This window comes from Haliotis cracherodii, unplaced genomic scaffold (assembly GCF_022045235.1).
Source record: "Haliotis cracherodii isolate W230 unplaced genomic scaffold, xgHalCrac1.p SCAF_11, whole genome shotgun sequence".
NCBI lineage: Eukaryota > Metazoa > Mollusca > Gastropoda > Lepetellida > Haliotidae > Haliotis > Haliotis cracherodii.
The window spans coordinates 34,944,955-34,965,335 of NW_027266266.1; the positions used below are offsets into that span (position 1 = coordinate 34,944,955).

A 20,381-nucleotide genomic window follows, 5' to 3' on the forward strand; every position below is an offset into this window, starting at 1 on the left:
TTCCTACTCCATGGTTCTACTGTGTGTATATATTACATTAAGTAATACGTTACCACTGTTATACCGAGGCTGTTGTCTCCCACAACTGCTGCTATAGCGAAATCTACCACAGAGATCTCAATTACCTCATGCAGCACGTGCGTAGCCACCTAGCTGCCATGTGACACCCTTCACTCTTGTCTCTTTCGTCTGCTAAGCAAGACGTGTTTTCTCCTGCTGAAGCGTTCCTGAAGATTTGGTGATATTTATTATAGTTTATTCTCTAATAAACTGTGCTTTTATGGGGCGTTGCGGTAGCTACGCTTGGTTATAATTTTCCCGCCAAACGGAAAATTTTTCCGGCCCTTTTTTCTATATACTTGCGGGGTTCGCGTATGCACGTTGTGTTTTACGTTTCCCCTGTTCTTGTATGTTTTGGGGGTTAACATAACTTATTTCTTTAATAAAAGTTATATGTGTATGTTATATGTTCACATTGCTCGTTTATTTTCTTGTGAAAATGCTCGTTTGTGAATCATTGTGGTGCGTGCGTTGTAACCATGTTTTGTTCTTTGTTTATAGCAAACAATCAATGTCTGACATGGATATGTCCCCAGTATCCACCCCCTCTACCCCTGCTCCTCGGAGTTGTGGGGTTTGCAGAAAGTTTTTGTCGTCCCGGGATCCCCACGATCATTGCCCGCGGTGCAGGGTTCCTTGCGGGGACACCCGGTGCACCCTGTGCGAAGGTCTGGGGCCTGCGGAGTTTGAGCGGTACCGGCTGTACGTACAGTCCGTCTCCACCCCTGTGGTGGCCTGTTCGTCCGGTCGGGTCCCCGTGCGGGTACCACCTCCTCGGCTGCGGCGGATCCCCTTGCGGCCCTCGGGCTGTCTGGGGATTCCGTCGCCGCATTGTTGTCGAAACTTGTGGACTCCAAGCTGGCGGCCTTATCGCAAGATAGGCAGCTGGCTGTTCCGTCCCCGGCCTCTTCGGTGGCCGCGGGTTCGGACGCGGGGTCCACCGGTACGGCGGCGGCTGCCGTGGTTACCGGTCCTTCCCCCGAACCGTTGCTTCCGCTATCGGTTAAGGACCGCGTGGCCATGGTGTATGACCTCTTCGAGGACATGCCAAAGCCCCTGCCGATACCGCGGGGAATCCACGGTTCCGTGGGTTCCTCCGAGGTATACGACGAGACGTCCGACAAGGCTTTCCCGGCATCAACCTTGCTGCGCGGGATTAAGCCTTCTTTGGAGAAGGCCTTCACGGCTGCCTCCGGTCGGGGTCTCCCGTTACCTCCCCCGTCGTGGAGAAAAGGGTCTTTCCCAGTACATGACCTTGCCTTTCCCGAGGCTGGTCCTTCTGCGGAAGCCCATGTGGAGCGTTTGGGGGTCCGTGCCCCACCGGTTGCCACGGTACCACAAGGTACCTTGCAACAGCTGGACACCCTCGCTTGACACTCCATGCTGGCATTGTCTCACGGAGACACATACCTGGCTGCAGCGGCCAGTCTGGTCGAAGGTTCTCCTACGGACCAAGACCAGCGCATTTACAACTGCTTGCTCGGTTTGAATGCTTCCCTGGAGTACGTTGCCGGGGCTTCGGCCTTTGTTTCCGGCACGTGCCATTTTCTTCGGCGCCAGTCGTATCTGGCTGCTTCAGGGTTGGACGCTGCCAATCAGGAGGTGCTCCTTTCGCAGCCTTGGTCTGCTCGGACCCTGTTTAATAACAAGATCCCTGGGGTTCTGAAGGAACAACAGGCCGCTGTGTCTGCCGATGCCTCTCGGCACACACTGGATCTTGTGGGGTCCTTGCATAGGCGCCTGGGTGCCGCTCCGAAGCGGAGCGCGCCCCAGGATGCTGCGTCCGGCAGGCCTAAGGGGTCGGGTCCTTCTTCCTCCGGGAAGAAGCCCCGCTCTGAGGGCTCCGGTAAGGGTTCTCAGCAGCCCTTTCGCGGGAAGAAGGGGAACTGGGGGAAGCCCAAGTCGTCTAAGGACGGCAAGGGCCCCTCCAGGTGACTCTCATTGGAGGGGTTCGTATGCCGACAGCGCCAACTTCGGTTGGCCCGTAGGCGAACCCGAGTCACTTGGCCCTGGACAGTTGCGCCTGCCGCAGCCCGTCCGGCCCCCCTCTCTGTCCCCAGTGGGAGCCAGACTCCAGACTTATTGGGAGAATTGGGAACAAGTGTTCGACGACCCGTGGGTGGTCAACACGATTCGGTACGGCTATCGGCTCGATCTCAAAGCGAATCCGCCGCTCACCGTTGCCCCGTCGGCAGGTTTCTATACGGAAACCGATCTTCCCTTCCTCGCCGATGCCATCGGCAGGTTGGTGGAGAAGAGGGCAGTTCGGGAGTTAGCTCTACCAGAAATAACACCGGGGTTTTACTCCAGGATATTTCTCGTTCCCAAGAAGGACAGTGCCGAATTCAGAATGATTCACAACTTGAAATCGTTCAACGAGTTCTACCTGCGCAAGCCGCCCAAGTTCAGAATGTTGAGCTTGACGGACCTGAAAGCACTGATCATGCCGGCCGACTGGCTAGCTTCAATCGACCTGAAGGATGCTTATCTGCATGTTCCGATTCACTCGGATCATCACAAGTATCTCAGGTTTGTCTTTCAAGGCAGGCACTACGAGTGGGTTGTACTCCCATTCGGTCTTTCATCCGCTCCCTGGCTGTTCACCCGGTTAACCACCCCCATAGTGGGGTTCCTCCACCGGAGGGGTGTCCGGTACTTCGCGTACCTGGACGACTCGCTAGTAGCAAATCGAATGACGGACACCCTGTCACGCCATCTCGTTTTCGCACGTCGGCTCTTGGAGCAATTGGGGTGGATTGTCAATCTCCCCAAGAGCGAGTTAACCCCTTCTCAGAACTTGCAGTTCATCGGAGGTCGGTTCAACACGGTGTCCCATCGCCTATTTGTCCCCCCAGACCGGTGGCACAAAATTCAGGCGATGATTGCCAAAGTCTTAGCGGTGCAACAGACTGTTCACTTTTGGGAACAGCTGTTAGGGCTACTTGTATCAGCCCAGGACTGCACCGAACGGGGTCGTCTCCAACTCCGCCCGCTGCAACGGTTTTTAATCCAGTTGTTAGCAACGGAGGTGAACAGTGCGACCGTCGCCCTCCCGGATCGGCTCCGACCGCATCTGGAGTGGTGGCCGCTCCCTTACAATGTCTTATCAGGAGTCTCTATGCGGCCCTACCGGGCCACGTTGAACCTGTATACAGACGCCTCTCTAGTGGGCTGGGGCGCCCATCTAGAGGGGGAGGTGAGCTCGGGGCTGTGGTGCGTAGACGAACTAGGTCTTCACATCAATTGTCTCGAGTTCAAGGCAGTGATCAACGCAGTCAATCACTGGAAGCATCGTCTCGTCGACGCCCGGCTCATGCTGGCGACCGACAACACGACGGTAGTGTCCTATGTGAACAAACTGGGGGGAACCCACAGTCACTCGCTACTCGATCTCACGTTCGAGTTTTACGCTCTGGTGGACAGTGTCCCGTGCCAGATACGCGCCCGTCACATCCCAGGTGTGCGAAACGTACTGGCCGATGCTCTAGCGAGGCCTCAGGATCCGAGCCCCACAGAGTGGATGCTGAACCCAGTAGTGTTTCAGTGGCTGTGCGAACGTTTGGGTCGTCCGATGGTCGACCTGTTCGCAACACGGTTCAACAATCAACTCCCGTTGTTTGTATCACCAGTCCCGGACCCGAGGGCCATCGATCACGATGCTCTCGCGTTAGACTGGACGGGCTTGGACGCTTATGCTTACCCGCCGACAGCGTTGATACCACACATTCTAAGCCGGCTTCGAGGAGTTCGCTGTCGAATGTTACTGATCGAGCCCATGTGGCCGAACAGATCGTGGTACCCCCGACTTGCTGACCCAGGTCACGCAGTCGCCACTCCCACTGCCTGTGAGACCGGATCTCTTGATCCACCCTCACACCCGTCAGCTTCATCCAAACGCAGGGCAGTTCAATCTGCACGCGTGGATGTTGTCACCGAGCGTCTGAGGAGTAAAGGTTTTTCTCGCCGGGCGTCTCGGGCATACGTTAGTATGCATCGTGATTCTACCCAGAAGGTGTATAATGCACGTTGGGTTATTTTCACAAAGTGGTGTTGTAAACATCACATTCATTTGCCAGATAAGGTATCTGTGCAGGATATTGCTCGTTTCATGTCTCACTTGCGAGAGACCCGGAAACTCTCCGGGGGTTCCATTGCCAACTATGTTTCGTCCGTTGCTACGGTACGGGACGTTGCTATGGGTACCAGTCTCTCCAAAGAGCCGGTGATACGGGGTATTATCAAGGGTTTCAAACAGCACGATCTTAAGAAGGGCCGCCTTCGGGCACCGGCTTGGGATCTTTCCCTAGTGTTGCAATCACTTACGGAAGCTCCGTATGAACCCTTGCATAGTGCTTCGTTCCGGCATGTGACTTGGAAAACAGCATTTCTCCTCTCCTTTGCCACGGCGGCACGTGTATCCGAAGTTCATGCACTCGATGTCGCCAAGGTATGATTCGATAGGGGTGACGAAGGAGCGGTCCGCCTGGGCCTGCTCATGGGCTTCGTCGCCAAGAATCAGAGAGTCGGGCAAACGGAGAGAGAATTCACTGTAAGATCCCTCAAAGAAATCTTACATCCTGCTGATACTGAGGACAGAGCGCTGTGTCCGGTTAGGGCCCTTAAGTATTATCTTAAGGCTTCGAATGAACGTAGACAAGGGCGTGACCGTCTGTTCATATCGTGTAACCCTAATCGCACGGTTGACATAACTCGCAACTCGATTGCGTTGTGGCTTCGTTCTGTCATCAATCTGGCGTACCGGTCTCGGGGGTTACCGGTAGCGGGGACAAACCCGCACGAGATCAGGGCGCTAGCGGCAACATTTGCCCTACACTCGAATATCTCTGTTCACAGAATATTACGAGGTTGTTACTGGCGTTCTGACTCGGTTTTTGCCAATCATTACCTCAGAAAGGTTTCTGATGAAGACGTGGAGGGGGTGCACCGTCTTGGGCCGCTGATCGCGGCACAAGCGGTCATCTAGGGGGTGTGTCCAGCGCAATTCCAAACTCCGCAGTCGTCAGTCCTTGCACGGTGGTCAATCTGGGTCGTCTCCAATGTTCCCACGCCGTGGGTACAGGAGTGGGGGTCCTGCAAACCAGCGCACTCACACCACAGGTGAGGCGGCTTTTTGTGTGTTTTCTCCTTATTTGTATTTTGACAATTATTCATTTAATTGTCTGTCGTGTATTCCAACCTTGTGATACATGCTTACGAATACTGGAATTAGGTCACGCGCCTAATGCATACTTTAAGTAGGCTTGCTCTGGGATATACGGTCTGAAGGAAATTAATTTCCCTCTTTTCGACTGTTTAACCTGATCTAAGATTAAGCTCACGCGGATACAGTGTTCTCATCCGCTGCGGCGATGAAATACCTATCCAGTGGGGCCGTTTGGAGTCACCAATCGTTTTGGCAATGACGATTGAGCCTTACGGTATGCGCTTGACAGTGCTTTGGTATTCCTATAGGGTAACGCCTAGCTAGGTGCATGCGCATCGAGTGCTTCCGCCTTGGTGTTTACTTCCGCTGGTCGGAAGGAACGCTAGCAGTCAGGATTCGGGTTGTAGGTGCTCCCCACCGCCTACTGTGGTAGTCAGCCTCGGTATAACAGTGGTAACGTATTACTTAATGTCATTTGTAGAATTTTCCTATTCGGAATATTCTATAAGTAATACGTTACCACTGGGCTGCTGCCCGCCCGTCCGTCCCCCGAGCACTTGCTCTCGCAGGAGACAAGAGTGAAGGGTGTCACATGGCAGCTAGGTGGCTACGCACGTGCTGCATGAGGTAATTGAGATCTCTGTGGTAGATTTCGCTATAGCAGCAGTTATGGGAGACAACAGCCTCGGTATAACAGTGGTAACGTATTACTTATAGAATATTCCGAATAGGAAAATTCTACAAGTATTCCTACTCCATGGTTCTACTGTGTGTATATGTATTCCTACTCCATGTTTCTACTGTGTGTATGTGTATTCCTACTCCATGGTTCTACTGTGTGTATATGTATTCCTACTCCATGGTTCTACTGTGTGTATGTGTATTCCTACTCCATGGTTCTACTGTGTGTATATGTATTCCTTTCCATGGTTCTACTGTGTGTATATGTATTCCTACTCCATGTTTCTACTGTGTGTATGTGTATTCCTACTCCATGGTTCTACTGTGTGTATATGTATTCCTTCTCCATGGTTCTACTGTGTGTATATGTATTCCTTCTCCATGGTTCTACTGTGTGTATATGTATTCCTACTCTATTGTTCTGTGTGTATATGTATTCCTTCTCCATGGTTCTACTGTGTGTATATGTATTCCTACTCCATGGTTCTACTGTGTGTATATGTATTCCTACTCTATGGTTCCCCTGCAGATGCTGAATTCCTGCATCTTCTCAACTCGTCATCAGCGAAGGAGCTGCAGCAGCTCCACACCGTGGGCAACAAGCGGGCACGGCTCATCTTTGAGTGGCGTGAGCTGCATGGCCTCTTCACCCAGGTGAGGAGAAACAGGGTTGGTTGATGTGTGTAGGAATGTCAAAGCTTTGGTCCAATTTGCAAGGATAGCTCTTGCTCCCAGGTCTCATTTTCCATGCTTCAGAAAGTTAGAAATTTGGTAACTCAGGAAAGGGGGTACAGTTGACAGTCATCTGAGGCAGCACTGTTCACTTTGCAGAGTTGGTTTGTCTACATCTTTAACGTGCAGTTTACACGATATACAGCTTTCTCATAGGACAACTGTTGATTATGTTGGCATCCATTACATGTCAATGTAATACAACCGACTGGCATTGACTGGCATAATAGGTAGTTCTTACCAGACAAGATATAATTACAATCTATTTGTTGTAACCAGACATACAAAAGATTTCAGCCTACATACCTTTTATTTGAGGAACTATATTCTTCTGCAATACAGCAGGTTCTACTGGAGCTACTAATACTAATGTGTGATCTGCTACAGACACACAACCTAACATATGTCTGAATTAGAACATTTATAGTGGAAATAAAGTGTGTTCAGTAGACAAATTATCCCTTTTAATCAACTAATTTGTTAATGTTGATTTTGTTTCAGATTCAAGACTTAAGAGGTATTCCTGGCTTCACAGAGAAATATGTACAGAATCTGTTACATGTAGGTATTTACAGTAGAATCTGTTACATGAAGGTATTTACAGTAGAATCTGTTACATGTAGGTATTTACAGTAGAATCTGTTACATGCAGGTATTTACAGTAGAATCTGTTACATGTAGGTATTTACAGTAGAATCTGTTACATGCAGGTATTTACACTAGAATCTGTTACATGCAGGTATTTACAGTAGAATCTGTTACATGCAGGTATTTACAGTAGAATCTGTTACATGCAGGTATTTACAGTAGAATCTGTTACATGCAGGTATTTACAGTAGAATCTGTTACATGCAGGTATTTACAGTAGAATCTGTTACATGCAGGTATTTTCAGTAGAATCTGTTACATGCAGGTATTTACAGTAGAATCTGTTACATGCAGGTATTTACAGTAGAATCTGTTACATGTAGGTATTTACAGTAGAATCTGTTACATGCAGGTATTTACAGTAGAATCTGTTACATGTTGGTATTTTCAGTAGAATCTGTTACATGTAGGTATTTACAGTAGAATCTGTTACATGTAGGTATTTATTTTAGAATCTGTTGCATGTATATTTAAAAATTTACGACTCGTGGAGGGAAAATAAACAGCTCGATCTGTGGGGAACAACTTACTAGACACTTCCCTCTCAAAACTGATGTCGTCCAATATATGACGTCAAGATGAGAGTGCTTATTCGAATCACCAGAAATGACAACATGATAGTACAATGTTTTATCATGAAATATACCATGCTTCGTTCTTCATAGTTCTTTGCGTTTTAGATTTACCATGTAGCTATCTTATATAGAATACTAAACAAGCTCCTGTGCAATACCAATTTTATGAAACAAGAATAGTTCTGGTATCTAACAAGCAAAATTGGTATTCAATGGGAATGGGTTTAGTATTTGATATATTACTTGCCATTTAAAACTTTTTAAAACCTTATTTGATCCAACTATGGGAATTCCCACCATAAACTTAGTTGAGCGTATGAATTTATATTTCACTGTCGTGTGTCAATAGGCAGACATTTACGTGATCCATATCATAATCCAATGGAATTTAGCAGAATACATGTAATACAGCTTCAAGTTAATTTAATACCATACAACAACATACCTTAATTCATCACCAAAATGTTTAACAGGTTACAGTACTGTATGATGCACTAAAGTACTCATGGAAACGAAAAAAATTGTTTGGCTGGATTTAATTATGGACACAAAGAATTACATAGATGTAAATACGAAATAACAAAACAACTGGTAAAGTAAAGTCTGAATTTGCTAGTTTTATCTCAATGCTCAATACAAAATGTACAGGAGTTAATTTGTAGGCACTTTCAACATTCAAAAATAAAACTAAGTCCAAATTGACATGGCAGAAACAGGCCGTAGGCATTATGCAAATTAGACTGGAAAAAAGTTATCAAAACAATAATAAAAATAACAGCTGTTTATGTACATAATAATAATGACATGTAAGTTGTTGTTTGAGAAGGTAATACGTTACTTTTACGTTCTGATATTTTGATGATGATTCACTATCCCACAATGCCACTCACAAATCAGGGGCGGTCCGGTAGCCTAGTGGTTAAAGCGTTTACTCATCACGCCGAAGACCCGGGTTCAATTCCTGACATGGGTACAATGTGTGAAGCCCATTTGTTGTGTCCTCTGCCGTGATATTGCTGGAATATTGCTATAAGCGGCGTAAAACCATACTCACTAACTGACAAATCACCAAACACTGACAAATTACATGCACGTAGGTTTCAAGCACCTGTTTTCACCTGTCGTCAAGGTGTCATAGGTCATTGACATTCACCTTATCTCCTAACACCTGGTTATGCTCAGTTTCACAATAGTCTGTTTTGTTCATATTTTACACACTTTTACATGTAAAAAGACATAAAAACCCTTGATAGGCTGTATTTGTGCCAAGGCCCAATTAGTACTAATTGAGTTGTTTCAATATTTATATATTTTGTATATTAACTGCATTTATTTAAAATCTGAGATCGAAAAATCAGGGTTTTTTCAATTCCATGAGTACTTTAATCATATCAGAACTACAGTAGCAATGGGCACCTTGGAATGTATCCTGTTTTACAGTGTAATTTGTGGTTTTCAGTACTTGTATTTCCATATTTCAGAGCAATATGGTGTCCCTGGCTGTATAGGGTCTGTTAATGCGGAAATCATTTTTACTGGACTGTATTGAAGTGGTGCTGCTCACACCATCTCCCCTCACCTACAAGCATCTCTGCTGCTCATGGCTGCAGCTTGGGGCAGCCATACCTGGGATTGGATGCTCACAACAGACCAGTGTCAACACGATCATGGCCAACTATCTTGATTACCGACTCTGTCTGGCTGTGTGTGTATTTGTGATATCAAGTCTTGTGATAGTTGGTTCCTGCAGGTGCAACTCATACACAATCACTTTTTCTTCAACTCCATGAAATGTACAAATAAGGAGGGTTTTCCTTGAAATTTACTCGAGGTCCCTATGGTTCTAAACGAGATGTTTAATGGAACAACTACACGAAACTACTTATCAGTACTTTTAAGATTGTTGGAGATTTCATTCACATGGCTTATTTTGTAAGATTCCAACAAAATGATTGCCAAGCTGACCAAACATTGAACCATGCAAACATCCATTTCTTGGTTGACTGAATACACAATGTGGAGGAGTTGATTTTCATTTTCATGGACTATTGTGCCATATACACAGAATTCATGCATTGGGGAAACTCCTGTCTATGTAGCTCAAGTAATGCATACGATCCTGAAGATTTATAGTGCAAGACCTAGCCAGTCAACCAGGGTTGGGCAAATATACTGGTCCACTGGACAGGTGCCAGCAAACGAGTCAGGCCAAGCACTATCAAGTTGGTCCGTCTAGTGGAAAATATGAAATCCATCTCCTCATTTACTAAGCAGGAAGGAAAGACATGAATCACAATTTAAAGGTAAAGTTCCTCTGATGTAATGTGGTGTGGCAATGGTCTGCGAGTTTTAGGTAGCACTGGTCCATTTGGCTACCTGAGAAAATGATATTGTCTGTAGGTCATGTGTCATTGTGCAGTCTAGGTGTTTGTCCCATTAGTGCAGCAGTTTCAGTAGTGGCCGACGGTTGTCATGTATCTTGTATATAACCATGGAAACACTACACAGTTTAGAGAAATGAAATTTAATTAAGTAAATTAAATCCTACTAAGAATGACTAAATCAAGTTTGAGAACACTTCAAGACATAAATGGATTGCATGTAAAGGTACTGATTACACTCCACATGGTTCTGTATGAATGGATTGCCATTTCTGTTACCAGCAACAATTGTGCAACTTTACTAGGGGTTCTGTATTTGCACGAGTCTAGTTATTTATTTTGAACTATCACCCTTTTCCTAGCTGCAATATCCTAGCTATGAATTTCTCAGCTTTTTTATCTGTGCTTCACCGAGACCGAGGCAATTAACGCCACTCCTTCATATTTTATTACTTTTATGTCTTATAAAAAAATTAGTTCCAATGGATGATTTGGCCGTATTCAAAGGTAAATGGTTTGGGAACATGAGGTATAAAACTTTCCACAACATTTTGTAACTCACCCTCAAATAGAGCTTATGAATGACCGTGCAGACGTTAGTAGAACCTTACGATTAATCTGTGAATCATAGCTAATTATTGGTAACCAGTGAATGTTGGACAATATAAGTAAAGCAGTAGATATGTATTTAACTGCCATCTGGTTGTTTCAAAATCTTTGCTAAAATAAATGGCATTTGAATCCCTTAAATCAACTTAACACAATATGTGAATTAATGTTTATAATGTTATTAGATGCTATTTACAAGATGTCAGATTCCCCTGAAGCCATAGCTGGAATATTGCTGATGTGGCTTAAAGCACCAAAGTTGACCAATGCTAACTACCAGTTACCATATGAATAAATAGGATTTTCTGCATCCCTGGTTGATGTTTCTAAAGCTACCAACAACAAATGCCTCTTCATTCCATTCTTATTTGTATTTGATGTTATATACTAGGCCGCCTCTGTGGTGTATGTAGTGGATGGCGTGTCTGTCCACATGGAGAGGAAGGCTGGCCACGTTTTTGCCAAAGATGTTAAAACATGATACTTCTCGTTATCCTGCCTGGTGCTCAGCATCACGGTGCATACTGTATTTGAGTGGGGGTATTCATGTTAAAACTGTCATTCTCATAAGAGGCAACTGATGGGATCGGGTGGTCAGACTCATTGATTTGCATGTCATTGTATCCAAATAGCATAGATCGAAGCTCATGACGTTAATCACTGGACTGTCTGGTCCAGACTCGTATATTTACAGACCGCCGTCAAACTGTGGAGTGTGGCATTAAACAACAAACAAACATTGCATTTGAGCGGACAAGCACTTTAAATGTGATATTAGTCTGGACTAGTACAAACAGCCATACACCTGTACACAAGATCAATAGTTTTCAACACCTCCAGTCAAGCAGCATCAGTACATCAAATAGTACTGCAAGTCATTTTTTTATCAAGTAAATCAACTGCATAGGGAGTTTTACTGTTCAGAAATCCATTCAGACTCTCCAGATGAGGGAAACTGACATACCTGTGATATACCTGGTAGTTCACCTACATTGAGAACAGCCAAACAAACTTTCATAGACAGAGGGATTACAACACGTGGGTATCGAATATCCTTTCTTCTTCCTGTTCTCCAACAATGTTTGAATGAGATGGGAAGACTTTACTTACGAATACTGGAATCACGTTTCAAGTCGAGGGGGACAGTCTTACTGCTGTGAACCTGCCTACATGCTATGAAGTCTATGTAGGTAGGGATACAGCAGTAGGGCTAGTATGCTCTACTCAAAACCAGATTCCTGTGATAAATAATACAACATAGCTCAACACCAACATGTTTTATTGGAGCCTCGAACGTAGTCTATGTATCAAGTTTACTTTGGTTGCCTGTTAGAAGTTCATCTGATCTTCAACAAGTGTTTGCTACACCTCAGGTGGACATATTGCATCACCATGATGCTCCTTAATATCTTGGATATATTCACTGTTGGTTCTATATTATTAATTCAAATATATGCCCACAGTCCACAATAATCAAAAAAGACATTCAACACGTTCAAGGGAAACAAAAAAACAAAACAACTTCTATGGCTACTGTTTAAAAGCATCTCTTGAAGCATGACAGCTACTTGCAGTTACTAAGCCAGATGTTCTGATGCCAGCCAGGACATCCTAGAGTTTGACGAGGCAGGTGACAGGTTCTATATTACAGTGTTCAATAAGAGAAATCCCCCTTCCAAGTTCATTCAGCAACAACCATTCATCTATGTAAAACCGTTCATTCCCCTAAATTCACAACATCAAGCTGTTCCTGAAAGACAAAAAAAAAAAACCAAAGTTAAAAAATATATATTAAATTGACTTTGGGGAGCTCTTGGTGAACTTTGTCACACTGCAAATAATTCAACAACAAGGTGTAATAACGCTATCCTGTTAACAGTGTAATGTACAATCATGAATGTCCAGTTGCAAATTGTCACTTATGAGTCGAAATATGACTGACTGTAATTTATTCCTAAAACAACTTGAGACCTTAGATTCTTTAAATCAATTGGCAAGTGTGTTTTGGAATGTATATAATATTATAAGGCTAGCAAAGTATTATGTCTGGTGAGTCGAAGCTGTCAGCAGCCATTAAATTAGTTCACTCACTCATACACTTGAGTCCAATGGCTAAAGATTATGCGAAGTGCTTGAGGTCTTCTATGAAATTTGAAACTAGCTGAATATTTTAACATGGGTTTATGACAAAGATTTCCGCTTAAGTTGAAATACCGTCTTATAAAACTGGCCTGAAGCTATCCAGCAGACACTATAAGTAATCACTATCAAAGTAATACTTAATCCCTAAGAAATGTGTGTCCTGTCGATAATTGTAATGAAAGCCACACATACTTTATCATGAATTTAACCTAATATCCAAGTTCCCATCTCACCATTTTGTAGCTTGCACTGCCTAAGTGCTTCATTGAATCCAAAACACAGAGAGAGGTCGGACTGGTTGTTAGCGCAGTCAAGGAACTGCTTCAGTTCCACCTGGCAGGGTCCAGCTGACTGCTGCTGCTGATATAAAGGCTGGGGGGCCTCCTGCTGTGGGGCAGGGGCATTGCCTCCTCCCATCCCTCCTGTCATGGCTGCCCCAATGGTGTGACCCTGTTCAGCAAAACAGTAGAAATCTGGGTATAAATACTGTTGCATTGTGTATTTATGAATGAGACTGATATCCAAAAGAATACAGCATGTAGCAGGGCCTTCTAGATTACACTTGTCCTTTCCCATAATATTTAGTAATATTTACTATTTTTATGACACAGGCTATTAACAGAGTTTATTTGGCTCATAATAATTTTGCTTGACTTGAGATTAAGACTACTAAGTGGCCATCAGGAATTCAATGTAAATTTTCATAAGTGATCGTTACTTTTTCTTCATGAAACACTTCTCTCAGAACATTCCAGCTATATGAAAGCACCCTACAAATAATCAATTCCAGACAATCCAGTGATTGATGTCAGCAAAAATCCATGCAATTAGCATGATTAGGATACTATGACATGCAATAAACCAAGATAGAGAACCTGATCACCCGATCTGTTATGTTGCCTTATATGACCAGCATATGTTACTGGGGAGTAATTCTAATCCGGAACCTCAACAGGGTTTCTTTGTTCTTCATAAACATTGAAATACTTCATATCCAGCAGTGTAAGAAGTCCTACGTGTTGCAGAGTATCATGACACCTCAGTTTTATTATTCTTATTTACATGACAAGACGCAGATAGAATGCTCTAAACATGCTATATGTACAATATTTCTATTCTCATAATCATAATAATCAGTGATTTTCTTTGCTGGAGACAAAATAGGACAATTTCATTATTTTTAGATGTGTGACAGGAGATTCTTCTACATCATTACATATTTGGAAAAGAGGCATTCTGTTTCCTAGAATTGGAAAAATCTGAAAGCCTGATCATTCCTAGTCCATCATTCCAGGTGGGGGGCCATGCTACAAAGTGCCCATCTCCAGGCTGGGTCCAGACGTTATATAAACAGTGCAGTGTGAAATGTCGACACTGTCCTCATGTAATCAGGGTAGTCTTCAATCTCATTCAAATCTGATCTCAGTTCTCACTACCGCAAAACAAAGATCTGAGGACATCTTATCACAGGTCACGTCAGAGTAACCTTTTGCAAACTTTTCCCGACCAATTAAATAACTAACAAGAAGTCTCCATTAGCCAATCAGAAAGCAGCTTTAATGGGCACTAGTTTGAAACAGGCGACTTCCATTCAAGACTATGCTTGAAAAATATGTTGACAAAGTTCTCAATTTAAGAACAAACTGAACAAAACATTCTAGAATGTCTAATATATGGTCAAGATTGTATGGCAGAGCTCTCCCCATTCGTAACACCCGGTGTTAACCTTTTCAAGTTTGCATGATTAGAAAACACATTCCGACTGTTACTTTCCTGATCTGCCATGCTCTGATGTGACCCGTATTAGGATGTCCTCAGATCTTTGTTTAGCGGTAGCGAGAACTAAGATATAGTTTTAATGAGATTGGGTAATCTTTAACTGCCATATTGATTACGTCATAAAGTAATGGAATTTAAATCAATTCCAAGTTCGAAATTAACATACATTCCCTAGTTCAAGACAAGTAAAATTCAGTAAGGACTGGTGACATTTCCTTGTTGGCTTACACATGTATCACAGAAGTAGATGCATGTCTGTAGATCATTTTTGTCGACATGTGAAATCCCTGAATCCATGACAGTAGTTATTAACAATGAATCTCACCACTGCAGACCCAACAGCAACTCCAGCAGCAGTTGTGGCCATCTGTGCCATGAGACCTGGCTGGCGGGGTTGGGCGTGGACTGGGGCAGGTGGGGGAGGAGCGTGGTGCTGAGCTGGAACCTGCGACGCCGGGCGCCGTGGAGCCGGAGAGCTGCAACAAGTAGTTGAAACATTAAGATCTGCTAGAACATTTAAATGATGCATTTATCAGTTTTGTTATGTTGGGTTTTTTTCAAAATGCATTTTATCAGTATTTGATCATTGACAGGGCAAGGTTATATTCTTTATGTATATATGTGTGTGTTCATAAAAAAGCGTGATATAGATTTTGAAAAGAACCTTTAGTACACTGCTTTTCAATTCGTTAATTCCCTACAGTCCGTTCTATTTATCATATTAATCTTGGCGAAGATTTACCCAACAGGGTACTGCACAGAAAGTGATACAGTTCAAGGTAATAAAAGATCGAAAGATGATGACATCCCACCAAATGACTGCTACACGAATTGTGAAACCAAGTGTGGAGCAACGTACAACGGGGGTCTGGACAATGACTTGATTTTCATTTTGTGTTCAACTAAAGGATAAACCAAAATTCTAAATATACTGGTGACTCTCAATTCAATTCAAAGACCATCACTCTTGCATAAAACATTTGCGTCTTACTCAACACGACCGATAACTCCTGTTTCACCAGATACTTGCGGAAAAGGTCACCTTGTGAAAAGTCATATATGTTCACAAACAATCCATGTACACCATTACTTCAATGTTCCGTGAGAAAATATACAATCACAAAATACATGTCCACTTCTCACTTACCTCATACGTCCTCTGCGCGGCATAGTGGTGATGGAGCAGAAATGCACTGACTTACGATGATTGAGTTCGAGAACGCACAGTACTTCCGTTACATAAACCACACTAATCCGAGCTGGCGATTTAACAATTTTCTGATTGGTCGAATTTCTCTCGCCAAACCACAAACTGGTTCTACTGTGTTGGTACCCAAAGCTTTACACGCTCCGGCGCAGTGGTGACTTAGCATAACGCTATGCTGGTCGCATGGAACTCTGGGAAGGAGAGTGGCAAGCCTAGTGCGACTTTCTGGTATAGGTAGACAGGAACCCAGTCTATACAAACTACAGATACACTGTTCCTGTCGCCTGATAAGACACAACTGTGGACCATGTCAGTCTTACGAAATAGCGATGCAGTATACATATACGTATCCAAACGAGTATTCCCGTTACACAGTCACATTATGTTTGTTTCTCATGAAGGTCTAGGTACAAAGATAGTTAATATATAGTTTATCATTCCAAATCCCTATCATTGGGGAACTGGTCATTTAATATATGGGGACACTGAAAGAAGGGGAGGGGTAGAACCCCCCCCCCCCCCCACCCCCCCATGTAATAGATTGCCAATCCCTGAGCAAGTTACATAGGTTAACATAGGTTAACGTTATTAATGTGCAATCATTAGGCTATGACGTTAATGGGTTTTTTTGGATCACGTTCGTGACTTTAATTATGATTAAATAAGATTATCGATTTATCAACAAGGTTTGGCATCTGTAGTTTGAAGAATAGTCTCCCTTTGACCATTAACGTCTTAGGTTGTAAGTGTTAATATTTTAGTTTTAAGTTTTGACACGACATGTGCGACAAAGATAGATACTAAATAAATAGTGTAAACGTTTTCGGCATAATAAATTCGTTTTGGTGTCTTTAGTTGCCGTATACGGTGTCATATTAGGTTAGCATAAAGATGTTTTTCTGCTAACCTAATATGACAGCGTATACGGCAACTAAAGACACCATAACCAATAGTATATGCAGACCAATATAAAAAGCATGAATTGTGGCGTTGATGTGAATGATTTAAACATTGGTATTATATTATATGCTGATGATACTTTATTATTGGCTCCCACGGAGGATAAACTGCAAAATATGTTAAGCGTTGTCAATGAATGGTGTCAAAAGTGGAGACATGCGATTAATCCCACAAAAACTAAGATTGTTCATTTAAGGCCTACTATTCAATTGGTGAAACTCTTTTGAAGAATAGTGACAATTATAAATATCTTGGTTTGTGGCTCAACTAACATATGGACTTTAAGTTCACAATTAATGAACTGGCTAAATCGGCAAGTCGAGATTTTGGTGTTTTGTGTACTAAATATTTTTTATGCAATATGGTGCTTCCATGGGGGGGTTGTATGAACATAAAAGGTTAAACACATTGCAAAACAAAGCATGTAAAATGTCTCTGGGCCTAAGACGTAATGCGGGGTTGGGGGGGGGGGGGTAATTCTGACAGTATGTGTATGCGCGTGCGTGTGTCTGCATGTGTATATGTGTTGTGTCAACGAATTTCATAACTTAATCTTCACTTCAAACATTGTCAGGGTATTTGTCAGTATTATAATACACAAAAACATTAACCACGATAAAGCATACGCACCATGTGTTATCTATGATATGTTATGCATGTTTGTGACATAGGGTGACCCTAATTGTCTTCAGTGACTGTATCTGTGTCACTGTGACTGTTTTGCGGCGATATTTGTCAGTGATGAGTGTATATGGTCGTTGTCGAAAGCCATAAGTGGAGTCGTTTCAGCTAGCGCCCGAAATATAAACATTTGGACAAGAACATGCACACATTCCCTATGTATTCACTCTGAATTCACGTAACTGTGCAAAGTTTATAGCTGCCACCGACACACCAACACAATGCTATATGCTATAGGATATCTGTGCGTATTGTATTTCTATTAAGGCGTTAGTTCGCGTTATATTGCACTATCATAATTGCATCTGCACCCCCTGGACACACACACACCCCAACCCTCCAGCGGACTAACATCTACGTTGTCAAATAATCTTAATAAACTAGAATAAAAAGGAGCACAGAGACTCTGATACCGCAGTAATAGAAACTTGCATGGGTTGTATTGGATATGTATTCAGGGTCTTCATGACTACAAAGTCCAGCAGTTAAATTGGAGTAACGAAAGGAGGGGAGCTGGGAGAAGCGCTCGTACATTCCGCACATCAGCCTTCTATCGATCTGCTCCCGAGTCGGTAATACTGTACCCAACTTTTGGCCTTCGGAGGATGACTGAATCCCGGTGAACGTTTAGAGGGGTGTTCATGCTATTGTCTTTCCACACTAATAAACTGATTTCAACATCATTTCAAGTAAGAATAAACATATTTCATTAAAAACATTGGCATAATAACACCTCACTACAACCATCACATGTTGAATATGAACGTCAAAATACCATGCCTCGTTTCTGACTTTCATAATCAGTGTATGTTGTTTACTCCGCTGACGACATAGTTCCGCCTGTACCACAGGGGCATGGCCAGGCAAACCCCTCGCCAGGATAATGAGCATCGACCGGAGTATGATGACACACAATCAGGAGTTTAAAAAAACCCTGACCATTCGATCCCCATTTCAGTCCGCTCTTATGACAAACATGACGTACTGGGGACCTCTTCTGACTAGGTATGCCCGTTGTCAACTAATGTGAGAAATAAATAGATGAACCGGTCACGCACATTGGAATATATCAATTTTACATGCTTATGTAATGATTTGCAAACATTTCGACTTTGCACTAAGTGCATTTCATTTCACTCCCGAGTAAGGTGGCCCGTCTTTGGTTGCTGGTGATCTATAGCCCATTTTCATATTGTATTGTTGATTGAAATTGTATTCATTTAAACGTTCTCAACTAGTTTTAAAATCGAAACTGTGATATTCTAGTTATTCTACTGTCTTTCGCTGACAGGTTTTTATGTCCATATACATCTATATATTATGTGTCAGTTTTCGTCACGATATGGCTGAAATATTGTCGATGTGACGTTAAATTTTAACTCACTCACTCAATCATTTCACTCCAACCGACTCTTTTTGTACAAACACGTATCGATTTAAACTCTCAACGTTTGTAACTGCACGATTTGTATATTTATCTTGAGAGTTTAGGACGAAAAGTTGCTTATATAGCTATATAGAGCAAACATTAACCCGGATAATCGCCTAACAAGGGCACCCTAATTGGGGCAGGGCATGTGCGACAAAGTAAATCTCTCTCTCTTTTGATCTCTGATCAGTTATGATTGATACTGTGATGCAGAAAAGTGTCAACAGAAAGATTTTTTCTTAAAAACTGATGCATTTTAAGATGTTATATAATATCATTTCATAATTATTTGTTAAGGCAAGTGTGTGGATGTTGTGCTTCGCAGGAACAGACATTTTGACAAGGAATACTATGTATAACAACTTCTTTATCATACCACGACAATTTACCTGTTGAAGGGGCACAAAGTAGCCTTGAAACGTGTATGTGTAAACAGAGACCATATAATAGATCTGTTTGGTCTCTGGTGTGAAGAAGATGTTATCCATAAAATTCCTTGTCACTTTTATGTCCAACTTTTAAATGCCTATAAAGACTCTCACCAGATATTCTAGTCCATTGTTTCATAAATAACGTGCATTTGGGTATAACTGTCCGTGCATAAACATTGCGTTTTACTGATTAAATATAAGCTTCAAACGCAATCAGTTCTTTGGTACATAGTATTTGGGATCCTATGACTTAACTGACCAATCACAATGCTCGACACAACCTAACAAGCACCTGTTGTTGTCATCTGCTATGGCACGTGTAAACAATGTTGCTATTTGTTCGCGATATATTGATTATTTAATGCTTAAGGTTAAATTAACAGCTCGGAATTGTGAAAGGATATATTGATTTTGCAATCTTAAACAATAAACGAACGTAGTTCATGTAATCAATGCCATAGAAAATGATGCAATCTGGTTTAAGTTCCACCAGCCAGACTTGGGACCTGGCGTATCCCACGGCTTCCCTAGCAACCTCTACTTGGCTGAATGAACCTTGATTGACACGCACATAGCGGTTTCCACATTCATTAAACACAATAGAAAGAATAACGAGCTTTTGGGGCAATAGCGGGGTACACTTTGTAGCTGAGCATACGCGAGGCGTCCTTTGCATGACAAGGCCCGATTGGTTCTGGAGAAGCTGACACAGGATCTGGCGAGAGACGGTGGATCCTTCGTTGAGGAATGGTGTACGCCAGTTACTCGTCTTGCGTGAACACTGGGGCGTGTGGTGCGATCAGCTGAATTAATGATTAGAACGTTTATCGAATCATTTGATGTGCTTATCTGCCATTCGCGCCTGGCGGACAGGAATCATGTGAGTGATTACCGGTACTTGA

General features: G+C 43.1%; 3 protein-coding genes across 4 annotated transcripts in view; 2 read left to right on the top strand and 1 right to left on the bottom strand.

Annotated features, from left to right (window-relative positions):
- LOC139456428 (kinesin-like protein KIF22) overlaps positions 1 to 11,218 on the top strand; it is a 30,349-nt gene extending 19,131 nt beyond the window's left edge. For both annotated transcript variants that reach the window (XM_071238134.1, XM_071238135.1), the window contains exons 14-16: positions 6,435 to 6,559; positions 7,139 to 7,198; positions 9,342 to 11,218. In XM_071238134.1, the coding sequence (XP_071094235.1) occupies positions 6,435 to 6,559; positions 7,139 to 7,198; positions 9,342 to 9,368 (212 nt within the window). In that variant the 3' untranslated portion in view covers positions 9,369 to 11,218. The remainder of the gene's footprint in view (positions 1 to 6,434; positions 6,560 to 7,138; positions 7,199 to 9,341) is intronic.
- Positions 11,219 to 12,112: 894 nt separating this feature from the next.
- On the bottom strand, positions 12,113 to 16,034 carry LOC139455703 (coiled-coil-helix-coiled-coil-helix domain-containing protein 2-like). The gene is made up of 4 exons (XM_071237253.1): positions 15,919 to 16,034; positions 15,097 to 15,247; positions 13,226 to 13,442; positions 12,113 to 12,600 (listed from the first exon to the last, which is right to left on the bottom strand). Exons 1-4 carry the CDS (start codon positions 15,939 to 15,941, stop codon positions 12,590 to 12,592), a joined length of 402 nt encoding a protein of 133 aa, XP_071093354.1. The 5' UTR covers positions 15,942 to 16,034; the 3' UTR covers positions 12,113 to 12,589.
- A 3,787-nt stretch (positions 16,035 to 19,821) lies between these two features.
- The window catches only part of LOC139456430 (leucine-rich repeat-containing protein 74B-like), a 66,001-nt gene continuing 65,441 nt past the window's right edge, over positions 19,822 to 20,381 (top strand). Inside the window, exon 1 of the mRNA XM_071238136.1 lies at positions 19,822 to 20,359. The gene's annotated coding sequence lies outside the window, so the exon portion shown is untranslated. The remainder of the gene's footprint in view (positions 20,360 to 20,381) is intronic.